Genomic DNA, 19715 nt, shown 5'->3' with positions numbered 1-19715 from the left:
GTATCTCAGTTTACCCAACTGTAAAATGAGGATCTGATGGCTTCTAAAGTCCTTTCTAGCTCTAAATATATGGTCCTATGAACTTTATGAATAACAGGACCTTTCTTTTTATGGTATACTTCCTGTATTCCAACAGGTAGGATTTCACAAATCGCAGCATACAACAAACATGTTTATAGTTACAAAAGTACCTAATAAATGTTTTTATTCACTCAAAGTGAAGAAAAATATGAATAGACAGTAGAACTGTAGTTAATTTTAATGACTAACCTCAGCCCCAGACGACTGATGATTAAACACACGTCCTTTCTTTCAGTAGAGAGGTGGGAGACTGAATGACGATTGTGGTATATGCTATCAGATGTTTTTGTGTCTGTTGGTTTTGCTTAAATGCTTTCTTTAGTAGCAAGGAAGGGTTCAATGGGGGTGCTACAGTTAGGGGAAATTAACTTCGGTATAAACATAAAACGCCACTAATATTGCTTTTTAAATGAGTCTAAGGTGAGAAACCTCAGAACCTGGTGGGCGTATTTTTTGTTGACTATATAAAAATTAAATTTATTCTTAAAGTTTTCCTCTGACACGGTATCTTCCATACATATGTCAAAATCATAAAAAAAAATACCTTGAGACTTCAATGGAACAAGAGAGATAACTTCATCCATTCTCTCACTGTCGATTTCAAGCAAGGTAGGAAGCAAGATAAATTATGTTTTTAAAAGGATGTCGTGGAGCACATTCAGCCTAGAGTCCAAATAGAAGAGGGGTTCTTATCTCTAAAGAAATGTTCTTGTTTGTGCTAATGTAACTAAACAGGAAAAACCAAGTAAATTTAGACTAGTTTTCAGACTATGTGTAGTTAACCACAGCTGGTTCATGTGCGTTTGTGTGTGTGAGTGTGCGTGTGTGTGTGTGAGAGCCTTGGACATTAGATGAACAACAAACTAGCTCAGAAATGCGTAGGAAGAGAAGAAAGGCTATGTGGCATTTGGAAAAATGAACTGTGCTTTAAATGATTCCCGAGCTACTCCTTCAAACAAAAACTCATTTTCTGAACACCAATAATCTGCCTCCTACATCACTAGAAGTCAGTCTCAGCAAAATCAGACGGTGGGTTACCCCAAAGGCAGTCAAATGACACGTGGATGGTGAAAACAGGCTATAACCTATCACTTAAAAGCAAGAAACATCTTGAAAACGTCTATGCCTGGAAATGTCAGGAGCCAATGTAACAAAAACCAGGAAGGAGAGATGGACAATGGGTGGCAGCTCTCCAGAATTTGTGTGGGGGGGTTCTCCCTGGGGAGCATTTTCTGGGGGCCATCCACCTGGGCAGCAGACGATGAGGTTTAGATGGGTCGCGAACTACTCTGTCGGGGGGACTATCCACATTGATGACATCACAGATCCATCAAAGTCGGTCTCCTCCCACCCCCACCCTCACCCCCACCCCCCACCCCATCAGAGCTGGAAGCCCCTGTGGGTGGTCCCCATCACCACACCGGGAGCTCCCTGAGGGTGAGGGGGCCCTGTGTCTCCGGCTTCTCCGTCACCCTTCCCATGGTGGTGACCGACGGCCTCTGCTCCCTTTCTCAACGCCTTTCTCGGGGAACCAGGAGAGCCAGGTTGCCCCTCTTAGCAACGGCACCATGCCCCTAGTCTAGGCGGATGGAGGTTGTGAGGCCCAGAGAGGGCGGAGCACTGTAAGGGAGGCCTCCCAGAAGACGGGGAGGGCACCCCAGCGGGTGGGCAGATCCGGCAGAAGCCGCCCGCTTCTGACAATGAGGGAAGCCGCCTCCCCTCTTTTACGCTTCATCCTAATTCCGCTTCAGGGCCGGGATGCTTTTATAGCGAGACAAATGTGAGCTGATGAAATCAGTTAGTTACCCCCGACTCCCTTCAACATGGGCGGAGCCCCTCTCAAGACTACAATTCCCGTGATCCCTTAGGGGAAGTGGGGAACGAGTTGGCGCGTGCGAGCGGTTAGTCATCCTTTCCAGTTTCCTACCTCCTCTCCCTTGGCCCCGCCCCTCGTCTCCGCGGGCACGCGCGCGCCTGTACGTGTATACGTATTACGCAATACGCACTCGAGGCCTCTCACTCTCTCCGAGTCCCCGACGGGTTCTAGTGACTGGGACGAGACCGGGAGACGGCAGAGCCGTGCCCGTGACACGCCGTGCGCGCGCCCTGGGAGACGGCTCAAGGGAGTGTGTTGGTGTATGTGTGTAGGGGGAAGTTGTGTGTGTGTGTGTGTGTGTGTGTGTCAGGGGGCGGGGGCCCAGGTTGCCGGCCGGCTGCGGTGACACAGGGCGGGCTAGGCGGGGGCGATAGCGACGGCTGCCGGGCTTCTGTCCACCTGATCGTCCGTCTGGGCCCGAGCGGGACGATGCTGTGGTTCCAGGGCGCGATCCCGGCCGCCATCGCGGCGGCCAAGCAGAGCGGAGCAGTCTTCGTGGTCTTCGTGGCAGGTGAAGGGGGCGTCCCAGGCCGCGGGCAACCTACCCCCTCAACCTCGCTATCCCCCGGCCCTTTACCTGCAAAGCCCCCCCAATCCCCCGCGGGCCATCGCTGGGCCGACAGCCGGTGACGGTCTAGCCGCGGAGGCCCCCGCCTCCCCCCTCGTCCCTTCGTCACCCCCTGAGCTGGGGGGGGGGGAGGGGAACCCTCCTGTTCTCCGGGATAGACCCCAGCTTTTCATCCTTCTCAGTTAACTGCCCCGCCCCCCAAAACCTCCCAGGGTAGCGCCCCCCGAGCCGGCATCCTGTTCCCCCCCCCCCAGTCCCCCTCCAGCTTCACTCCCCTTCTAACGCCAGGAGAGACTGAGGCAGCCTTCTTCCTTTCCTCTTTCTTCCCCATCCCCCCCGTGTCCCCCTAATCTCCTTCCCTCCCCACCACACATCGCCCCCAGTTTTCTCCGCCCCCTTCTGCCTCTCCTCTCCCTGCTCCAGTATACCTGAGCTAGACCTCCCCAGGCTCCTGCAGCCCTTTGGCCTCGTCCTAGGAGCGCTCAGGGCCGGTCCGTGTGCCCCGGCCTGGCTTCCTAAAACGGCGCCTTGCCCAGGAAGACGCCGGGGAAGTGGGGATGAGAGGGAGTGTTGGTGCTGTGGGGCATTCTCCACCTCCGTTTCCCTCCTCTCCCCTTCCATCCCGTCCTCTTCCTTCATCCTCCCAGCTGCAGGGTCAGAGGAAATGTCATTTCCCAGCCAAACCCCCGTGGTAGTAGTGTACACTGCCGATCCCAATCCGGCAGCTGGTGGTAGTTATCGGGGAAAGAGCTTTCCACCACCAAGAATTTCAAAATGCTGTAAAACTACACGCTTAATTTCTGAGGTTTCGGATGGATGCTGGATTGTGTTCGTAATTAGTTGCGGAAGGTCAGGAAGAAAGCTGTGTCATTGGTAAACAACAAAGAGAAACCACCTGATGATCTTAGTTACCGTTGTTAGTTTGGGAAGGCCAAAACTTTTGAGCAGTATAATGTGACAGTGTTACTCGTGTAGAATGATGATTGTAAGGTAAGGTTTAAAAAAAATCCTTTCTACTTTTTTAACATTGTATGGATCTTCAGGACTTTTTTCCCTTTTTAAACCTCTCAGCAGTTTGTCACAGCTGTAAATGTGGCTTAACTAATTTTTTAAATTATGCCCGCGGATTGCATTTCCCTGGGTGATTTTGCTCCACATTCTCACATTTTATTGCGGTCATCCAGGTTTTCAGTATGCCTAACGCTAATATCTGTTTTTTTCAGATTTGAATTATGTGGATCAGAACAGAATATGTGTCTACTGTTAGACCAAGATTTATTAGTTATTTTTGTTCAATAATATTGCATTTTCCCATTTCCCTTTTGGACAGTATACTACAACACCAAAATTATATTTATAGCAGTGAAGCTCGTGGTGGGAAAATATGAAAAACATTGTATTAAAATCCGATTTTCCTGGGGAGATGAAGTTTTCCATTTTTAAAAAAAATTAGTTCTAAAATTCTGGCAAATGGAAGATCATTTTAACTAATCTTGAATCATTTTAATTGTCCTTACATACTGTCTATTTGGAAATTATGTAGTGCCTACTATTCTGGGTATACATAAAATAACTTGTATTGTTGTAAAAATGTGTCAGAAAAGGGGAAGTCATAAGGCATATAATTAATTTCACTGAAATGATACTTCACACTCTTATAGCACTTTAAAGATTTCAAAGCATTTTCCGCATACATTAATTTGATCTTTACAGTAACCTATTGTAAGTAGGCAAGGCAGGTGTTATTAATCCCTGCTTTACAAATGAGCAAACCGAGTCAGAGGTTAAGTAATAAGCATATGGTAAGTAAGTGGTAGAGCTGGAACTTTAACCCTGGTCTTCTGACTCCTTAGTACAGTGTCAGTTTGATTGTATAGTTAGATATTTAAATGGCTGTAATGATGTAAAATCCAATAATCTTTTGTTTGACGTTTTACAAATAAAATTACCTTGGGTGTTAAACTTCTCAGCTTTGGTCTTAACCTAGAAATTAAGTTTTTATAGGAGTTTTGCAATATGTGCTCTTTTATTCCATAAGAGCATGACAGTTTTGTGGAACAAATATAGACTTCTCAAATAGTCACTTAAATTCACAAAAATTAAGAAATTCAGCATTCTGGAGTGTTAGGGTACTCACTGTGTGTTCACAACAAGCAAACAAATATCTTTTACAAGAAAATGCCCTCAGAGGTAATGTTAGATTTAAAATGATGTGTTAGAGGTTAGGTTAGATTTAATTACATAAATACTTAGGAATCCAGTCAAATAGTAATGAGATGTATTTATAATAGGACAAAATACTAAGTCTTTTGCTTTGGAGTTTTCTGTATACTGCATTGCTTTTTAAATTAACTTGATACTGATAAACACATATTGCATTCATTTAGCATTATAATAATGACTGTTTTGTTGGAAGGTTTGTACATAGATTATTGGCAATCTGACAGAGTGCCTATCTAATGACCTGTTTCAAAAAACCATTCCTACAATTACAGCATATTAGCCCTTTGCCTAGTCTGGGATTTTCAAAGTAGGATTTATAGCTCTAATGCAAATATGTAGACAGTGGAAGTAGGAAACTATGCCAGCAGCCCTCTTGGCACTATATCTGTGACTTTGAAAATTCTAGTTAGGGTTCAGAGCTTACCTGGATTTCAGTTCATGATAGCAATATACATATTGCAGTGGGAACAGTACTCAGGCCAATGGAAAACTGGAGAGACATTTCCACAGCCTGAAGGAATCTTGGTCTTAGAGGTAGTTTCTGATTCATGTAACCTTTTACCTGTAAAGATTTTATAGGCAATTCATGCTTTTGACAAATTTTCGCATATAAGTTGAAGAAGTCAGAGAATTGTTATTGTTATGAGACTAAGAGACTACCTACTACGTCTCAAAAAAACTGTTAGAGACGTCCAGGGTATTATAGATAGGGTATTATAGATACAGCAAAGAGAATATGTGAAACTGCAAACGAGCTTTTTATTTTATACTTAGGAAAATGAATAAGTCCAGTGGAAATGGCCTAGGAAGACTCTGGAGTCATTATGTCTGCTCTTCTGTTTACTAGCATAGTGATTTTAGGCAAATCATTCTTTTATCTGTAAAAGGAGAAAAAACCACACTTAACACTTTTCTACCTTGTTGAGATTTTGAGTGAAAAAATGTACAATTTTGCTGAAGATTGTTGAACTCCTTTGAAGAAAGGTGTTATACAAATTCAACATATTAAAATGTTTTTGGAAGCATACAATATACAGTGCCTGTGAACGTTTTGTTCCTCTCTTTTCCTTTATGTTTGAGCATTTGTTTCAGGAAAAGAACCCTATACTCAAAAATATCAGCAGATCAGTTTTAAAATACTCTTCAGATATGTACTTTTTCGCTTAATATTTTGTGAAGATTTCAGTTTTCAAATTTGGCATGAAAAGGTAGTCATGGCAATTAAATTTTTAAGGAAATGTCCTTTTTTTCCCATTCCTTATCCCCAGAAAAAAAAATTCACATGAATAGATTAGAATTTGGGATTAGTAGATCTTTAGGGTCTAAGAATTTTTTAAATGCTTTACAGGTGATGATGAACAGTCTGCACAGATGGCTGAAAGTTGGGAGGATGAAAAGGTTACAGAAGCTTCTTCGGACAGTTTCGTGGCAATTAAAATTGATACCAAAAGGTTTGCTCACATCCTATTACTTTTTTTCGTTTTCAACTTTTCTAGTCATAGTTAATGCAGGCTCTGATTCTGCATTGTCATAGTATACTTTGGACTATAAGAATGTGGATTTGGCAGATACTAGAATGCTATAACAGGCTAGGAAATTATGTCCAGTTAGCTTTTCTAGATTCATTGGTACGTTTATTTAAATGAAACTGTTTAAAGTTTTAATGGTCTGCCAAAGAGTAAAACTGATTTATCCAGTATTCTAACCAATAGCTCGCTTTAAGTGCTTTTACATATTTATAGTACAGTGGTAATTGATCTTCATAATAAAAACTCAAAGCCTCTGCAAGGTTCTAAAGTGCCTTCCAAATCATAGAAGAAAGATTAAGTTACATACTGTGTGCATTGATGCCTCAATTAAGAAATACTCTGGGAATAAAAATGTTTTGACAGAGTTGTTGGTGAAAGTTTTCAGTTGTGCTAGCGCTAGATCAGGGGCAGTAGTAATAAATAAGTGGGCTTAGGTGCAGGCTTCCTCAGTTAGGCCAAGGCCCAACTAAGAGTAGGGACCATAGGTATTTTCAGGGCTGATAGAGCTCAGCCATCTATTTGTGAATATGGAAGTTACTGGCTGCCCTGTAGGCATATTCACTTTCTGTGGGTATGTGTGGAGATACCCTCTTGAAAGGATGTTTCCCAGTTCTTGAGGAACAACCTCCTTTGACTGGAGGAGGAAAGGAGTGTTCTAATGGAGATTTGTTGGCAAGGTGATCTGTGGCCTAGAACACATACATGTGCTTGCTGTATTATTTCTGCTGCAGGTTATGAAGGTAATACAGTATATTTACTGCAACAAAATGTATCTACTAATCCCACATCCTCTTTGTTAATAGAAATGTTTTGCATAATAAGCATGCTTGCTCATGTTGTAACTCTTTAAAAATGGGTCATTTGTATATATACATGGGACATGTAATAGCCTTTTAACCACATATTCCATTCCTTGACCTTATTGGTTAATATATTTTACTCCATAGAAAATTTAATGATTGATTATTTCTTAAAAATTTGCAGCTTTTCAGTGGCATCCAATAGTATATTATATTTAAGTGTTGAAGTAAAGTTAGGAAAGAAGAAGATTATCATATAGGATACTTGAAATTTTAATTAGATAACCAGCTTCAAGATATCTGGGTCCTTTAGATCTGTTTCTAAGCTAAAACTCAGTTTAGTCTCATGCTTTTGAAATCTTTCTAGTTATTTTTGATTGCTTAATTTTAGAGACTAACATTAATAATGTCATAGGATTTAGAGACGGTCAGGACCACAGAGACTGTCTAGTCTAACTACCTCAATTTATAGGTCAGGAAACTTGAGCCATCAAGAAGTTAGGTGATTTGTCAGATCACATAGATAGTAAATAATAGAACCAAGATATGAACCCAGATTTTCTGATTCTAAATCCAGCGCCCTGTCCCTTAAACCATATGACTTCTCCCCATGATGATTTTGAGGCATTGATTCTAATGCTGACTGGAAATGGAAATTGGGCTATTGTGCAAACCTAGTTATTATTGAGATTGAGAGAAATTGTACCTTGGAAAGAAATTAGTGCTCCAAGTGACTTTCCATTTCCTCTTAATATAACTATTCCTAATATTTATCCCTAAAAACTGATTCCATTGATATTCACAGCCTCTGTAGGATTGACTGGTGGGAGCATAAAATGTTAAAATGTTAGATTTTCTGCCTCCCAAATAAAAAACTGGAAATTAAAGTGATGTCAAATGGCAGTACTTGTGGGACCTATCAAATAAAAGCTTTGAAAATGAAACAAGCTATATAGTTCTTGGAAAAGAATTAATTTGTTTTTTGAAGCAGTCGCCTTAATCAGGCAAAACCTGTTGCTTTGAGGAGAGGTATATGTTTGATGCGATTCAGCACTATCATGTACCAGACCAGTTGGTGGTCTGTGATTGTATTCATCTAAAAAGAATATTATAAGTCACTCCTAAGTTAAATGTAATAGGATTGGTGTTTTTTTTCTTTTAGTTGATTTTTATGTCTTGGAGAAATAGATGTAGTTAGGATAATTCACAAACTGTCAATCAGGAAGGGACTTTAGAAAGTATCTAGTCCACCTTCTTTGTGTTGCAGATAGGAAATAGTGGCCTAGAAGTTCAATTTTTGCTTAAAGGCACATAGGTCATAAGTATAGCCATTCTTCAACCCAAGTCTTCTGATTCAAACACAGTGTTTTTTCCACTAATATGTGTTCATTAAAAAAAAACAAACCTAGTACTTGGAAAACATTTGTTAACAATCTATTGACTATATTTGGTTTTGTTTTACAGTGAAGCATGTCTACAGTTCTCACAAATCTGTATCCTTTGAATTGAGAAAAATTCAGTTGTATGCAAAGAATAACTCTAATGAATTGAATAGTTCATAAATTTTTTTAAAATCACACACCTTTTTTTCTTTCAAGAAATCACATATTTTTATTTATGGTGATTTACCTAGTATTTAAGATAATAACAGTGTAGCATGTGAAATCATGAAAGTTATAGTGCCAGTTTCATTGGGTGACATTTCTCTGGGTGTCAGAAAAGCTAAGCAAGGGTAACTGGTTGTAGTTTTTAGAAGATACTTCCAAGATGGAGATACAGGGAAGAGAATGAAGGGGTAAGTTGTCAAGAGAAGAGAAGCAGTATACTTGACCTGTTTACTCAAAGATGTGGCTCATTAAATCATACATCTTTAGATAGAAGATTATAGTTTGATTTAAATTTCTTAGGCTGTTTTATAAGGTCATAGATTAGTTAGCTAGCCCCACCCCCTTATGTTTATAGCTGAAGAGACTGAGGCCCAGAGACAAGAGTGATTTGCCCAAGGTCAGACTAGTCTAGTAGTAAGTGGCAGTTGAAATGGAACTGCCCTGATCTTTTTTGGTATACTATCGATGTTTTATAAACATAACCAATTGTTTCACACCATGAATTTGTTAGCCTTTATTTTATGGCACAGATCCTGTAGTATGTGTCCCATCCAGCTTCTTTATAGGAGACAGTGGAATTCCCTTGGAAGTAATAGCAGGAAGCATTACAGCAGAGGAGCTTGTTAACAGAATTCACAAAGTCAGACAGGTAAGAGGAAGCAGAATTATACTTTCCATAAAAATAAGAAAATGCTATGGCAGGGGTTCTTTCTTAGTATAGAAATGCTTTTGAAGCCCCATACCATATTCAGGGCTGGCCAGTTACATTGAACCTTTAAGATAGGTAACCTGAAAGCAACAGTAAGCCTTATTTTATTTTTGCAAGCTGTTCATGTGAAGCAACCTTTAAAAATACTGATGCCTATGTGCAGGAGAAGTGGGACTGTTGTGTCACCCCATTCTCCATTTTTGCCCCTGCTTCTCCTTTCCCCACGGTTCCAGTGCTGCATGCTCTATGTTTTTACTTCCTTCCTGTGCAAAGTCGTGTTGGTTCTTTACTGCTTTCTGTTAGAATGAAGAGAAACTGTCTGAGCAAGTGAATGCTATATTTTATACCCTTGTTTTCTTTAATTTTAAGATTGATTTAAATGAAACCCAATGTTGTATTTGAAGGGTCTTCTTTTTATGCTGCAGAAAACAGAGCAAAATTATCTGATACAATTATGGCATAATTTATAATTAGAGATTATAGATTTATTTGTTTAAACTAGTTTAAATGTGTTATAGGAGGTCTTGGCACATGCCTTTATTTTACATAATAAAAATCATCTGGACTCACATTTCAAGCTTATCTATTAATATAGGCTTATAGCATTATGTGTTGATTAACTTCTCATTTGTTTTTCCCCAGATGCACACACTGAAAAGTGAAGCATCAGTTGGAGATGGGAGCCAGTCAGCTAATCTAGTTTCTAACCCTTGTTCTTCTTTTGAACATAACAACACTTCAGAAAATTCTCAAGTCAGAAATGTAGAGCTTTGTGAAACACCATCCACATCTCCTGATACACAATCAAGCATTTCTATAGGTAATTTTAATATTACTACTGTTGGACGTACCCATCCAGTTCAGATAATAATACTATATAATGAGTAATGTCTTTAAAAAATGGTTCTACCATGATTACCTAAATGACTGGATAGCTAGGATAAGAAGTCTTAATCCAGATAGTCAAAATTCACTCTCTTGAAAAATTGTGTGTTATACTATATTTCAGAAAATTCCATCACTACTTTTTTATTTTTTAAGTTTCCTTTAGTTTCCTCAGCTATGTGAACTGTGAAATGGCTGATCATGTGGGAGATAAGAGGTACAAGTTCAAAAGCAATATCAAAAGGTATAAAGGGAAGTTAGCACATTTTTAAATTCTTGGTGGTTCTGAATAGAGGCAACTATGCTTTCATCTCTGAATATATCTTTTAAAAAGTACCATAGTGGAACATACCTTTTGTATTAAAATGGCATGTATATGACTAAAGTTTAGAAGTTAGAGTTATAGAGTGTAATAGTAGGAAGTGACCGCTGTCATTTAGTCCTTCTTAATCCCTTCTCCAGCATAGCTGATTGTCGTCTATCATTGCCTGAATATTTCTAGTGATAGGGTGAGTGATAGCATGACTGCTTGGTGAGAGAGTTTGTTCCTCATCACTGAGTATATCTTCTCCTTCAGGGAGGGAACCCCAGCTCTCCCCAGCATTAGTTAGGCTTTGTATATCTTCTGTTTCACCCCTCCTCCTACCACCCCTCCCACTCCCCACCCCAGCATTAGACTGTAAGGTCCTTAATGGAGTATCTTTTTTTTATCTTCATCAGTGTTTAGTTCCTTGTATAGGGAATGTTATTAATAATATTTATATTTGTTTAATTGATTTGGATAGTTTTAATTAGAAAATTCTTCTTAAGTTGAAATTTGCTTCCTTTTAATATCTTGCTTTCTCCCAGGACAAGATAGAACCCAAGTTCATTAATAACACCCTAGGTCTAAGACTCTAACCTTTCTGTTAAAAAAGAATTTTATTGATGCTTTTTGTTTTTATTTCACCTACATTTCCTATATTCATCCATCACTATATATCCTTCCCCACCACCAAGGAGCCATTCTCCTAAAACAGAAAGATGGGGAAAAAAACAAGTTTAGTAAAGCCAACCAGCACATCGAGTCAAATTTGATGTTATATATAGTGGTCTATACTTATGGCTTTCACTTCTGCAAAGAAGGGAAGAAGGTGCATTTTCATAACTCTTCTTTGGGTCCAAGCTTGATCATTATAATTTCACAACATTTCATTTTGATTTTTTTGTTTCTCTTTCCATTTACATTGTTGTAGTCATTAGGTATATTGTTTTACTGGTTCTACTTACTTCACAGTTCATACTCTTCCCAGTTTTCTCTGTATTAATCGTAGTCATTGTCTGTTATGATGCAGTGATATTCCGTTATATTCATGTACCATAATTTGTTTGGCCATTCCCCAGCTGACAGTATACCTTACACCATAGCCTAAAAGAATCTTTGCTTTTTTGGATGCCATGTCACCTTATTAAGCTCCTTGTCCATTGAAACCCCAGATCTTTTGTAGACAAGCTACAATCTAGCCGCACCACCCTTGTCTTTTACTTGTGAAGTAAACAATAGTTTACATGGCATCGAACATGTTAACTATTCCTTCCAGCTTTTCATCATACAAATTTTATAAGTGTACTACTTATGCCTTTATACAATTCACTGCTAAAAATGCAAGGCAGAATCTAGCACAGATCCCTGGAGCATTCAACTGGAGATCTCTTTCCAAGCTGACACTAAACTGTTAATGACCACTCTTTGGGTCTAATAATTCAACTGTGTCAATATTTACCTAACTATCCTGTCATCTGGCTCACATCTTTCCATCCATAAGTAGCTATGATATGAAAACAAAAGGTATTGATTAACCTTGCTATAGGCAGTTTTAATATTACTACTGTTGGGGCATATGCCCATCCAGTTCAGATAATAATACTGTATAATGAGTAATGTCTTTTTAAAAAAAACAGTTCTACCATAATTACCTAAATGGCTGAAGATAGCCAGGACTAACCTTGTTTATATTTTTGACAGTATTACTAGACTGGATGAGACATTTGCCCTTTAATTCTGTGGCTCTTTTCCGTAATCTTCGGAATATCAATAATAATGTCTTAGCAATCATATTTACCATTTTTTTCTAGACCTTGAGATGTTTGTCTTCTGGACTTGGTAGCTTGAACTCACTAAGGACAGCTAGATGGTCTCTTACTATCTCCCTACTCATCATCTTGGTTTTCAACTCTCCTTCACCCTTTTTTTTTTTTTTTTTTTTTTTTTTTTTTTTTTGTTCTTTTTTCCCCAGCTGAAAATCATTTTCTTTAATAAGGAAAAAGACAACATAAGAGTTAAATAGTTCTTCCTTCTCTCTCTGGTTGGTTATCATCCCTAGCACCAGCCTCGTGCCTTCTTTGAGTTTTCTCTCTTTACCAGTGTACATCTTAAAAATGCTTTCCTTTTCATTAGCTTAGGGCTTCTTATATTATTCTCTTTTTTATCCTGAAATTATTCTTAAAGAATCATGCCCTATTTTTTATATTCATATTCTATTACTTGCCTTGTTTCTGTCTTTTTAGATAGAAGTTAATCATTGAGTTTCCTGTGCAATCATATTGACCTCTTTAAGCAGTTCTTCTTTTTCACTGTAGTTGCTTCAGCTTCATTTTTCGGAGCTTCTCTTTCTTCCTGGGCTGACTTCCCTATATGAATTTTAGTCTGTGGAATACTACCCGTACTTTGTCCAGTGCTTTAGAAGTTTGTTCTCCAAAAATCAAGGGTTAACGTCAGAATATGTCTAGCTTTCATCTTCTCTGTCACAAAATGTAAGATGGAGTGGTCATTTCTCCCTAAGGTGCCCATCATTTCTGCTTCAGCAACAAAGTCTCGAATAGCATTTCCTCTCATTGGATCCTCAGCCTACTGAAAAAACAAGTTATCATTAAAGCAAGCCAAAAAGTTTTTAGTTGCTCTGCTTTTTGTAGACGGAAATCTCTAGAAAATATCTGGATGATCACTATCTCCTATCATTACTGTATCATACCTCTGTGAGAAGTTTGCGATGTTTCCCGATTCTCTCATTTGTTTTCTTGTTCTATCTAGGTGTTCTGTAGTATATTCTTTTTTTTTTTTTTGAGGCAGTTGGGGTTAAGTGACTTGCCCAGGGTCACATAGCTAGGAAGTGTCAAGTGTCTGGGGTCAGATTTGAACTCAGGTCTTCCTGACTTTGGGACCAGTGCTCTATCCACTGCTGCCCCTCTACAGTGTATTCTGATGAAACTATTACATCTAGTTCTGCCTCTGTTGATCTTTATCATGCTTACTCCCTCTGGTTCCCAGATTTATCAAACATGAATATATCTTAATACATAGGCCCCTTAGGCTCCTCTTCCCTCCCTCCCCCGCCCCTCTTTACCTATCCTGTTTCTTTTGAATAAAATATTTCTTGTCAGCGCCATAGTTTATAATGAGTCCCAAGTCTTAGTGAAATATCTGAAATTGAATTTGCCCCCTCAGATTAGAATCTTTGTTTCATCTTGCTTACTAACTATACTTTGTTCATTTGTATATAGACATCTGAAGCTATAGTTTTCATTACTGGTTCCTTTCCTGGAATTTATTTCTTACAAGTTTGGAGCATCCGTATTCCATTTTTTCTTCCTACATTATGCTCTGTATACCGCATCTGGTCAATATAAATAGGCAATTTTCTGAATTCCCCATCATTTTCAGTTTAACAGTCTTTCGTTTAACAGTCTCTTGTAAGTTGTAAATAAATACATGTTTACCAGCCTTTCTTGGATGTACTCCATTCCAAATACCATCATTCCTATATTTAAAGCTGTAGTCTAGAAATTCAAGTCTTAATTTCAAACCACATCTTAACCAGCTGTGTACCTCCCAAATCTAACTTTTTCTTCTGAAATAGTTGCATCAGATCAGCTATAGCAATGAAAATACCACCTATGCCAAAGTTCTTCAGTTTTTTGCCTAACACTTTAAAATCCTTAAAAATGTGTTCAGATTTCTTGAAAAGTAATCATTTATACCCACATGAATCACCAGAAGTATGAATGAATGAATGAATGAGTGAAAAAGCATTTATTAAGCATTTACTACGTACCAGGCGCTATGCTAAGTGCAGGAGACACAAATACAAAAAGACAGTTCCCCCCTTCAAGGGAAGGTGACAGCGTGGCATAGGTCAGTGGCTGGGTGGGATATGAAGGTGAAGCATAGTCTAGGGTCCAGAAACAATTGGATATAATGGGCTAGGTGGGCTTGCATCCACCCTCTCACTAATCATGATGGCATGGTCTCAGGTGGGAGTTCTAAAGATGAGTGGACTAGGTTCACCAAGGACTGGAGGAATTCATTTTGCCTAAGTCTTGAAAGTGTCTCTGCCATAGCCTAGGTACATGCTCAGGGAAGACAGCAGACCTTTGTTGTTATTGTCAAGTTAGCCTCAACACCCCTCTAAATTGAGGCTGCAGCCACTACAGCCTAGCTCCTCCTGGGATGTTTACTCACCTTACCTGACAGCACCTTGTATTCCCATTCAACATTTATTGAATGCCTCAGACATTTTGTGGGGGGAGGGGCTGGGTATAGAAAGACAAAAACCAGAAATAGTGATTACCTTTAAGGAGCTTATATTCCACACTGGAATACAACATGTAAATGGATGTATTAGTTGGAAGATAATTGAGAAGGCAGAAAGCAGTAACAACTAGAGAAATCAAGAAAGGCTTCCTATAAGAGTTAACACCTTACCTGAGTTTTTAAGGAAGTTAATAATTATCAGACATGTGAAGAATATATACACTTTCAGACTTGTGGGATCCTGCAAAGAACTGGAAACAGGTAAAATGCTGAGTTTGGAGAGAAGCAAATAGGACAGTTTGAATAGAATGAATAAAGGAGAGTAATGTGAAATTAGTCTGGAAAGGTTGGTTGTCATCAGTCTGTGGGGGTTGAGTGCCATAATAAGAAATTCATAGCCATCGGGGTCCCCTGAAGATTTTCGAGCAGAAAAGCGATATGCACAGATTGATGTTTTAAGATTATTTTTGTGGAAGCTTTGTAGGTGATTCATTGGAGAAGGCAACAATGAGACCAACTAATAAGAGTTTATTGTGGTATTTCAGTCAGGCAATGACATGGGCCTAATCTAGGGTGACAGCCCTGGTTGTGGAGAGAAGGGAATGAAGATGTGTCTCATCTATTGCTGAGCTCCACATGACCACTTTCCATTTCTCTCCTGTCATGTTATTTCATATTTTTTTCCTCTTTTTACAGTGATACTTTTATTTCCCTTTTTATGGGGGGGGCATAGTGGGGGAGGAGACTTCATTCTCTCTGAGCTAGACAATAAAAAGCATTTTTCTCTTCTTGGAGGGAGGGTAGCCTTCACTCTGATCATAGATAAAACTATGTGGCTGTGGCAAAGAGGCAAACATTGAGCACTTTATGGAAGACTCTGTAAATTCTTGCTCTTTTTTTTTTCTGGAAGCAAGATCATCAGACCTTTGTTATTTTCCTAGTAGCTCTTTTCAGCAATTGCTGTGGTACATGTCTGTGTAGGTCTTCTACTCTGGAGTTGTTCACCTTCTTCACCTCAGTGGCTTCTCACTTTGTTAGAATTTTTTCTTTCTCTTCTCCCCCCTGCCCAAGTGAAGTAATTTCCTTCTGCTTAATCTAGTCTATCTCAAGTTCTCAAGAATATACACTCATTTCTGAACCTCAAAATTCACAAATTGTCCACATCTCCTTCATAAAATTATTTTCCCCTCCACCTGGCCTCCCACTTGGTTTGGCAGTGCAGTATGGTATTGGAAAAATTTCTGAGTTAGGTTAACATTGATGAATGTTCTTTGATTATAGGGCATAATCTCACAGATTAAGAGTTGGAGAAGACTAGCATGAATATCAAAAACATGAATTCCCTAAGCAACAGATTTTGGTCAAGTCACTTTCAACATCTGTGAGCTTTACTTTTTTTCTTGAAAAGGAGGAGTTGGTTTCCTCTACTTTGAATTTTGTGAAGCTTTAACTCTCAACAAGTATTTGTCCAGCCTGTTCTTGAACATTTTCAGTAATTCTTTCATTCTTAAGAATTGACCTTTGGCAGGTAGATGGCACAGTGAATAGAGCACCCACCCTTTGGGCATAGTTACAAATTGTTCTCCAGAATGACTGGATCAGTTCACAACTCCACCAACAATATTAGTATTCCAATTTTCCCACAACATTAATCATTTTCCTGTTTTGTTAATGTTACTCAATCTGATAAGTGTGATATGGTTCTTCAAAGTGGTTTTGATATGCATTTCTCTAATCAATAATGATTTAGAGCATTTTTTCATGTGGCTATAGATAGCTTCAATTTCTTCATCTGAAAACTGTTCATATCCTTTGACCATTTATGAATTGGGGAATGATTTGTATTCTTATAAATTTGACTCAGTTCTCTATATATTTTAGAAATGAGGCCTTTATCAGAGACACTGGTTGTGAAAATTGTTTCCCAGCTTTCTGCTTTCCTTCTAGTCTTGGTTGCATTGACTTTGTTCATGAAAAAATTTTTCAACTTAATGTAATCAGAATTATTCATTTTGCATTTATAATGTTCTCTATCTCTTGTTTAGGCATAAATTCTTCCCATTTTCCATAAATCTGACAGGTAAAGTATTCCTTGCTCTCCTAGTTTTCTTATAGTTTCAGCCTTTATATCTAAATTGTGTACCCATTTCGACTTTATCTTGCTATACAGTGTAATATGTTGGTCTGTGTCCAGTTTCTGTCATACTGTTTTCCAGGTTCCCCAGCAGTTTTTGTTAAATAGTGAGTTATTATCCCAGAAGCTGGAGTCTTTAGGTTTATCAACCAGTAGATTACTATAGTCATTTACTAGTATATCTTATGGACCTAACCTATTTCACTGATCCACTGCTCTTATTTCTTTTTTTTTCTGTTATTTATTTGATATTTTTAGTTTTCAGCATTGATTTTCACAAGAGTTTGAATTACAAATTTTCTCCCCATTTCTACCCTCCCCCCCACTCCAAGATGGCGTATATTCTGATTGCCCCGTTCCCTTCTGTCAGCCCTCCCTTCTGTCACCCCACTCCCCCCATCTCCTTTTCCCTTACTTTCTTGTAGGGCAAGATAGATTTCTATGCCCCATTGCCTGTATATCTTATTTCCTAGTTGCATGCAAAAACTTTTTTTTTTGAACATCTGCTTTTAAAACTTTGAGTTCCAAATTCTCTCCCCTCTTCCCTCCCCACTCACCCTCCCTAAGAAGGCAAGCAGTTCAACATAGGCCACATGTGTATCATTACTTCCACAATACTCCTGTTGTGAAAGACTAACTATATTATGCTTCTTCCTATCCTATCCCCCTTTATTCAGTTTTCTCCTTTGACCGTGTCCCTTTTTCACAGTGTTTGTTTTTGATTACCTCCTCCCCCATCTGCCCTCCCTTCTATTGTGCCCCCTTTTTTATCTCCTTCCTCCTCCTTTCCTGTGGGTGGGGTAAGATATCCAATTGAGTGTGTATGTTATTCCCCCCTCAGGTCAAATCCAGTGAGAGCAAGATTCACTCATTCCCCCTCACCTATCCCCTCTTCCCTTTGTACAGAACTGCTTTTTCTTGCCACTTTTATGTGAAATAATTTACCCCATTCTCTCTCTCCCTTTCTCCCTCTCTCATCCCTTAATTTGATTTTATTTTTTTAGATATCTTCCCTTCATCTTCAACTCACCTTGTGCCCTGTGTGTGTGTGTGTGTGTGTGTGTATGTATATGTATTCCCTTCAGCTACCCTAATACTGAGGTCTCATGAATTATACACATCATTTTTCCATGTAGGAATGTAAACAAAACAGTTCAACTTTAGTAAGTCCCTTATGATTTCTCTTTCTTGTTTACCTTTTCATGCTTCTCTTGATTCGTGTGTTTGAAAGTCAGATTTTCTATTCAGCTCTGGTCCTTTTCACTGAGAAAGCTTGAAAGTCCTCTATTTTATTGAAAATCCATATTTTGCCTTGGAGCATAACACTCAGTTTTGCTGGGTAGGTGATTCTTGGTTTTAATCCTAGCTCCATTGACTTCCAGAATATCATATTCCAAGTCCTTCTATCCCTTGATGTAGAAGCTGCTAGATCTTGTGTTATTCTGATTGTGTTTCCACAATACTCAAATTATTTCTTTCTGGCTGCTTACAGTATTTTCTCTTTGACCTGGGAGCTCTGGAATTTGGCGACAATGTTCCTAGGAGTTTTCTTTTGGGGATCTATTTGAGGAGGCAATCTGTGGACTCTTTCAATTTCTATTTTACCCTCTGGCTCTAGAATATCGGGGCAATTCTCCTTGATAATTTCTTGAAAGATGATATCTAGGCTCTTTTTTTGATCATGGCTTTCAGGTAGTCCAATAATTTTTAAATGATCTCTCCTGGATCTATTTTCCAGGTTAGTGGTTTTTCCAGTGAGATATTTCACATTGTTTTACATTTTCTCATTCCTTTGGTTCTGTTTTATAATATCTTGATTTCTCATCAAGTCACTAGCTTCTACTTGTTCCAGTCTAATTTTTAAGGTAGTATTTTCTTCAGTGGTCTTTTGGACCCCCTTTTCCATTTGGCTAATTCTGCCTTTCAAGGCATTCTTCTCCTCATTGGCTTTTTGGAGCTCTTTTGCCATTTGAGTTAGTCTATTTTTTAAGATTTTATTTTCTTCAGTATTTTTTTGGGTCTCCTTTAGGAAGTCATTGAGTTGTTTTTCATGGTTTTCTCGCATCATTCTCATTTCTCATCCCAATTTTTCCACTACTTCTCTAAGTTGCTTTTTCAAATCCTTTTTGAGCTCTTCCATGGTCTGAGACCAGTTCATGTTTTTCTTGGAGGCTTTTGATGTAGGCTCTTTGACTTTGTTGACTTCTTCTGGCTGTATGTCTTGGTCTTCTTTGTCACCAAAGAAAGACTCCAAAGTTTGAGTCTGAATCTGAGTCTCTTTTCGCTGCCTGGCCACGTTCCCAGCTAGCTACTTGACCCTTGAGTTTTTTGTTGGGGTATGACTGCTTGTAGAGAGTACTTTGTCCCAAGCTTGAGGGTCTGCTGTGTTGTTTTCAGAGCTATTTCTATACAGCCAGCTCTGCCACACCAGCACTCCTCCTCCGCCAAGAACCACCAACCCAGACCACGACTCAGATCTAAGCTGGCTCTGCACTCCTGCACTACTTAATTCCTCCCACCAGGTGGGCCTGGGGCCAGAAGCAACTTCAGGTGTAGTTCTGTAGCTGCACCACCTCTGCTGCCCCTGGGGCAGTGGCCCAACCGTGAACTCCTTTCACTCTGTCTCCTGCAGCTTTTCCCACTAACCTTGTCTGTTGTCTTTGGTGTTTGTGGCTTGTGAAGTCTGGTAACTGCCACAGCTCACTGATTCAGGGCGCTAAGGCCTGTTCTGCC

General features: G+C 39.3%; 1 protein-coding gene across 1 annotated transcript in view; it reads left to right on the top strand.

Moving 5' to 3' along the window:
* The first annotated feature begins 1455 nt into the window (after nucleotides 1–1455).
* UBXN4 (UBX domain protein 4) overlaps nucleotides 1456–19715 on the top strand; it is a 41460-nt gene continuing 23200 nt past the window's right edge. The window contains exons 1-5 of the mRNA XM_036744582.1: nucleotides 1456–2468; nucleotides 6097–6199; nucleotides 8542–8570; nucleotides 9215–9333; nucleotides 10036–10213. Coding sequence (XP_036600477.1) covers nucleotides 2387–2468; nucleotides 6097–6199; nucleotides 8542–8570; nucleotides 9215–9333; nucleotides 10036–10213 — 511 coding nt within the window. The 5' untranslated portion in view covers nucleotides 1456–2386. The remainder of the gene's footprint in view (nucleotides 2469–6096; nucleotides 6200–8541; nucleotides 8571–9214; nucleotides 9334–10035; nucleotides 10214–19715) is intronic.

This window comes from Trichosurus vulpecula, chromosome 2 (genome assembly GCF_011100635.1).
Source record: "Trichosurus vulpecula isolate mTriVul1 chromosome 2, mTriVul1.pri, whole genome shotgun sequence".
NCBI classification, from domain to species: Eukaryota; Metazoa; Chordata; class Mammalia; order Diprotodontia; family Phalangeridae; genus Trichosurus; species Trichosurus vulpecula.
The sequence above is the reverse complement of the archived record's forward strand: the minus strand, read 5'-3'. Positions and strand labels throughout refer to the sequence as shown.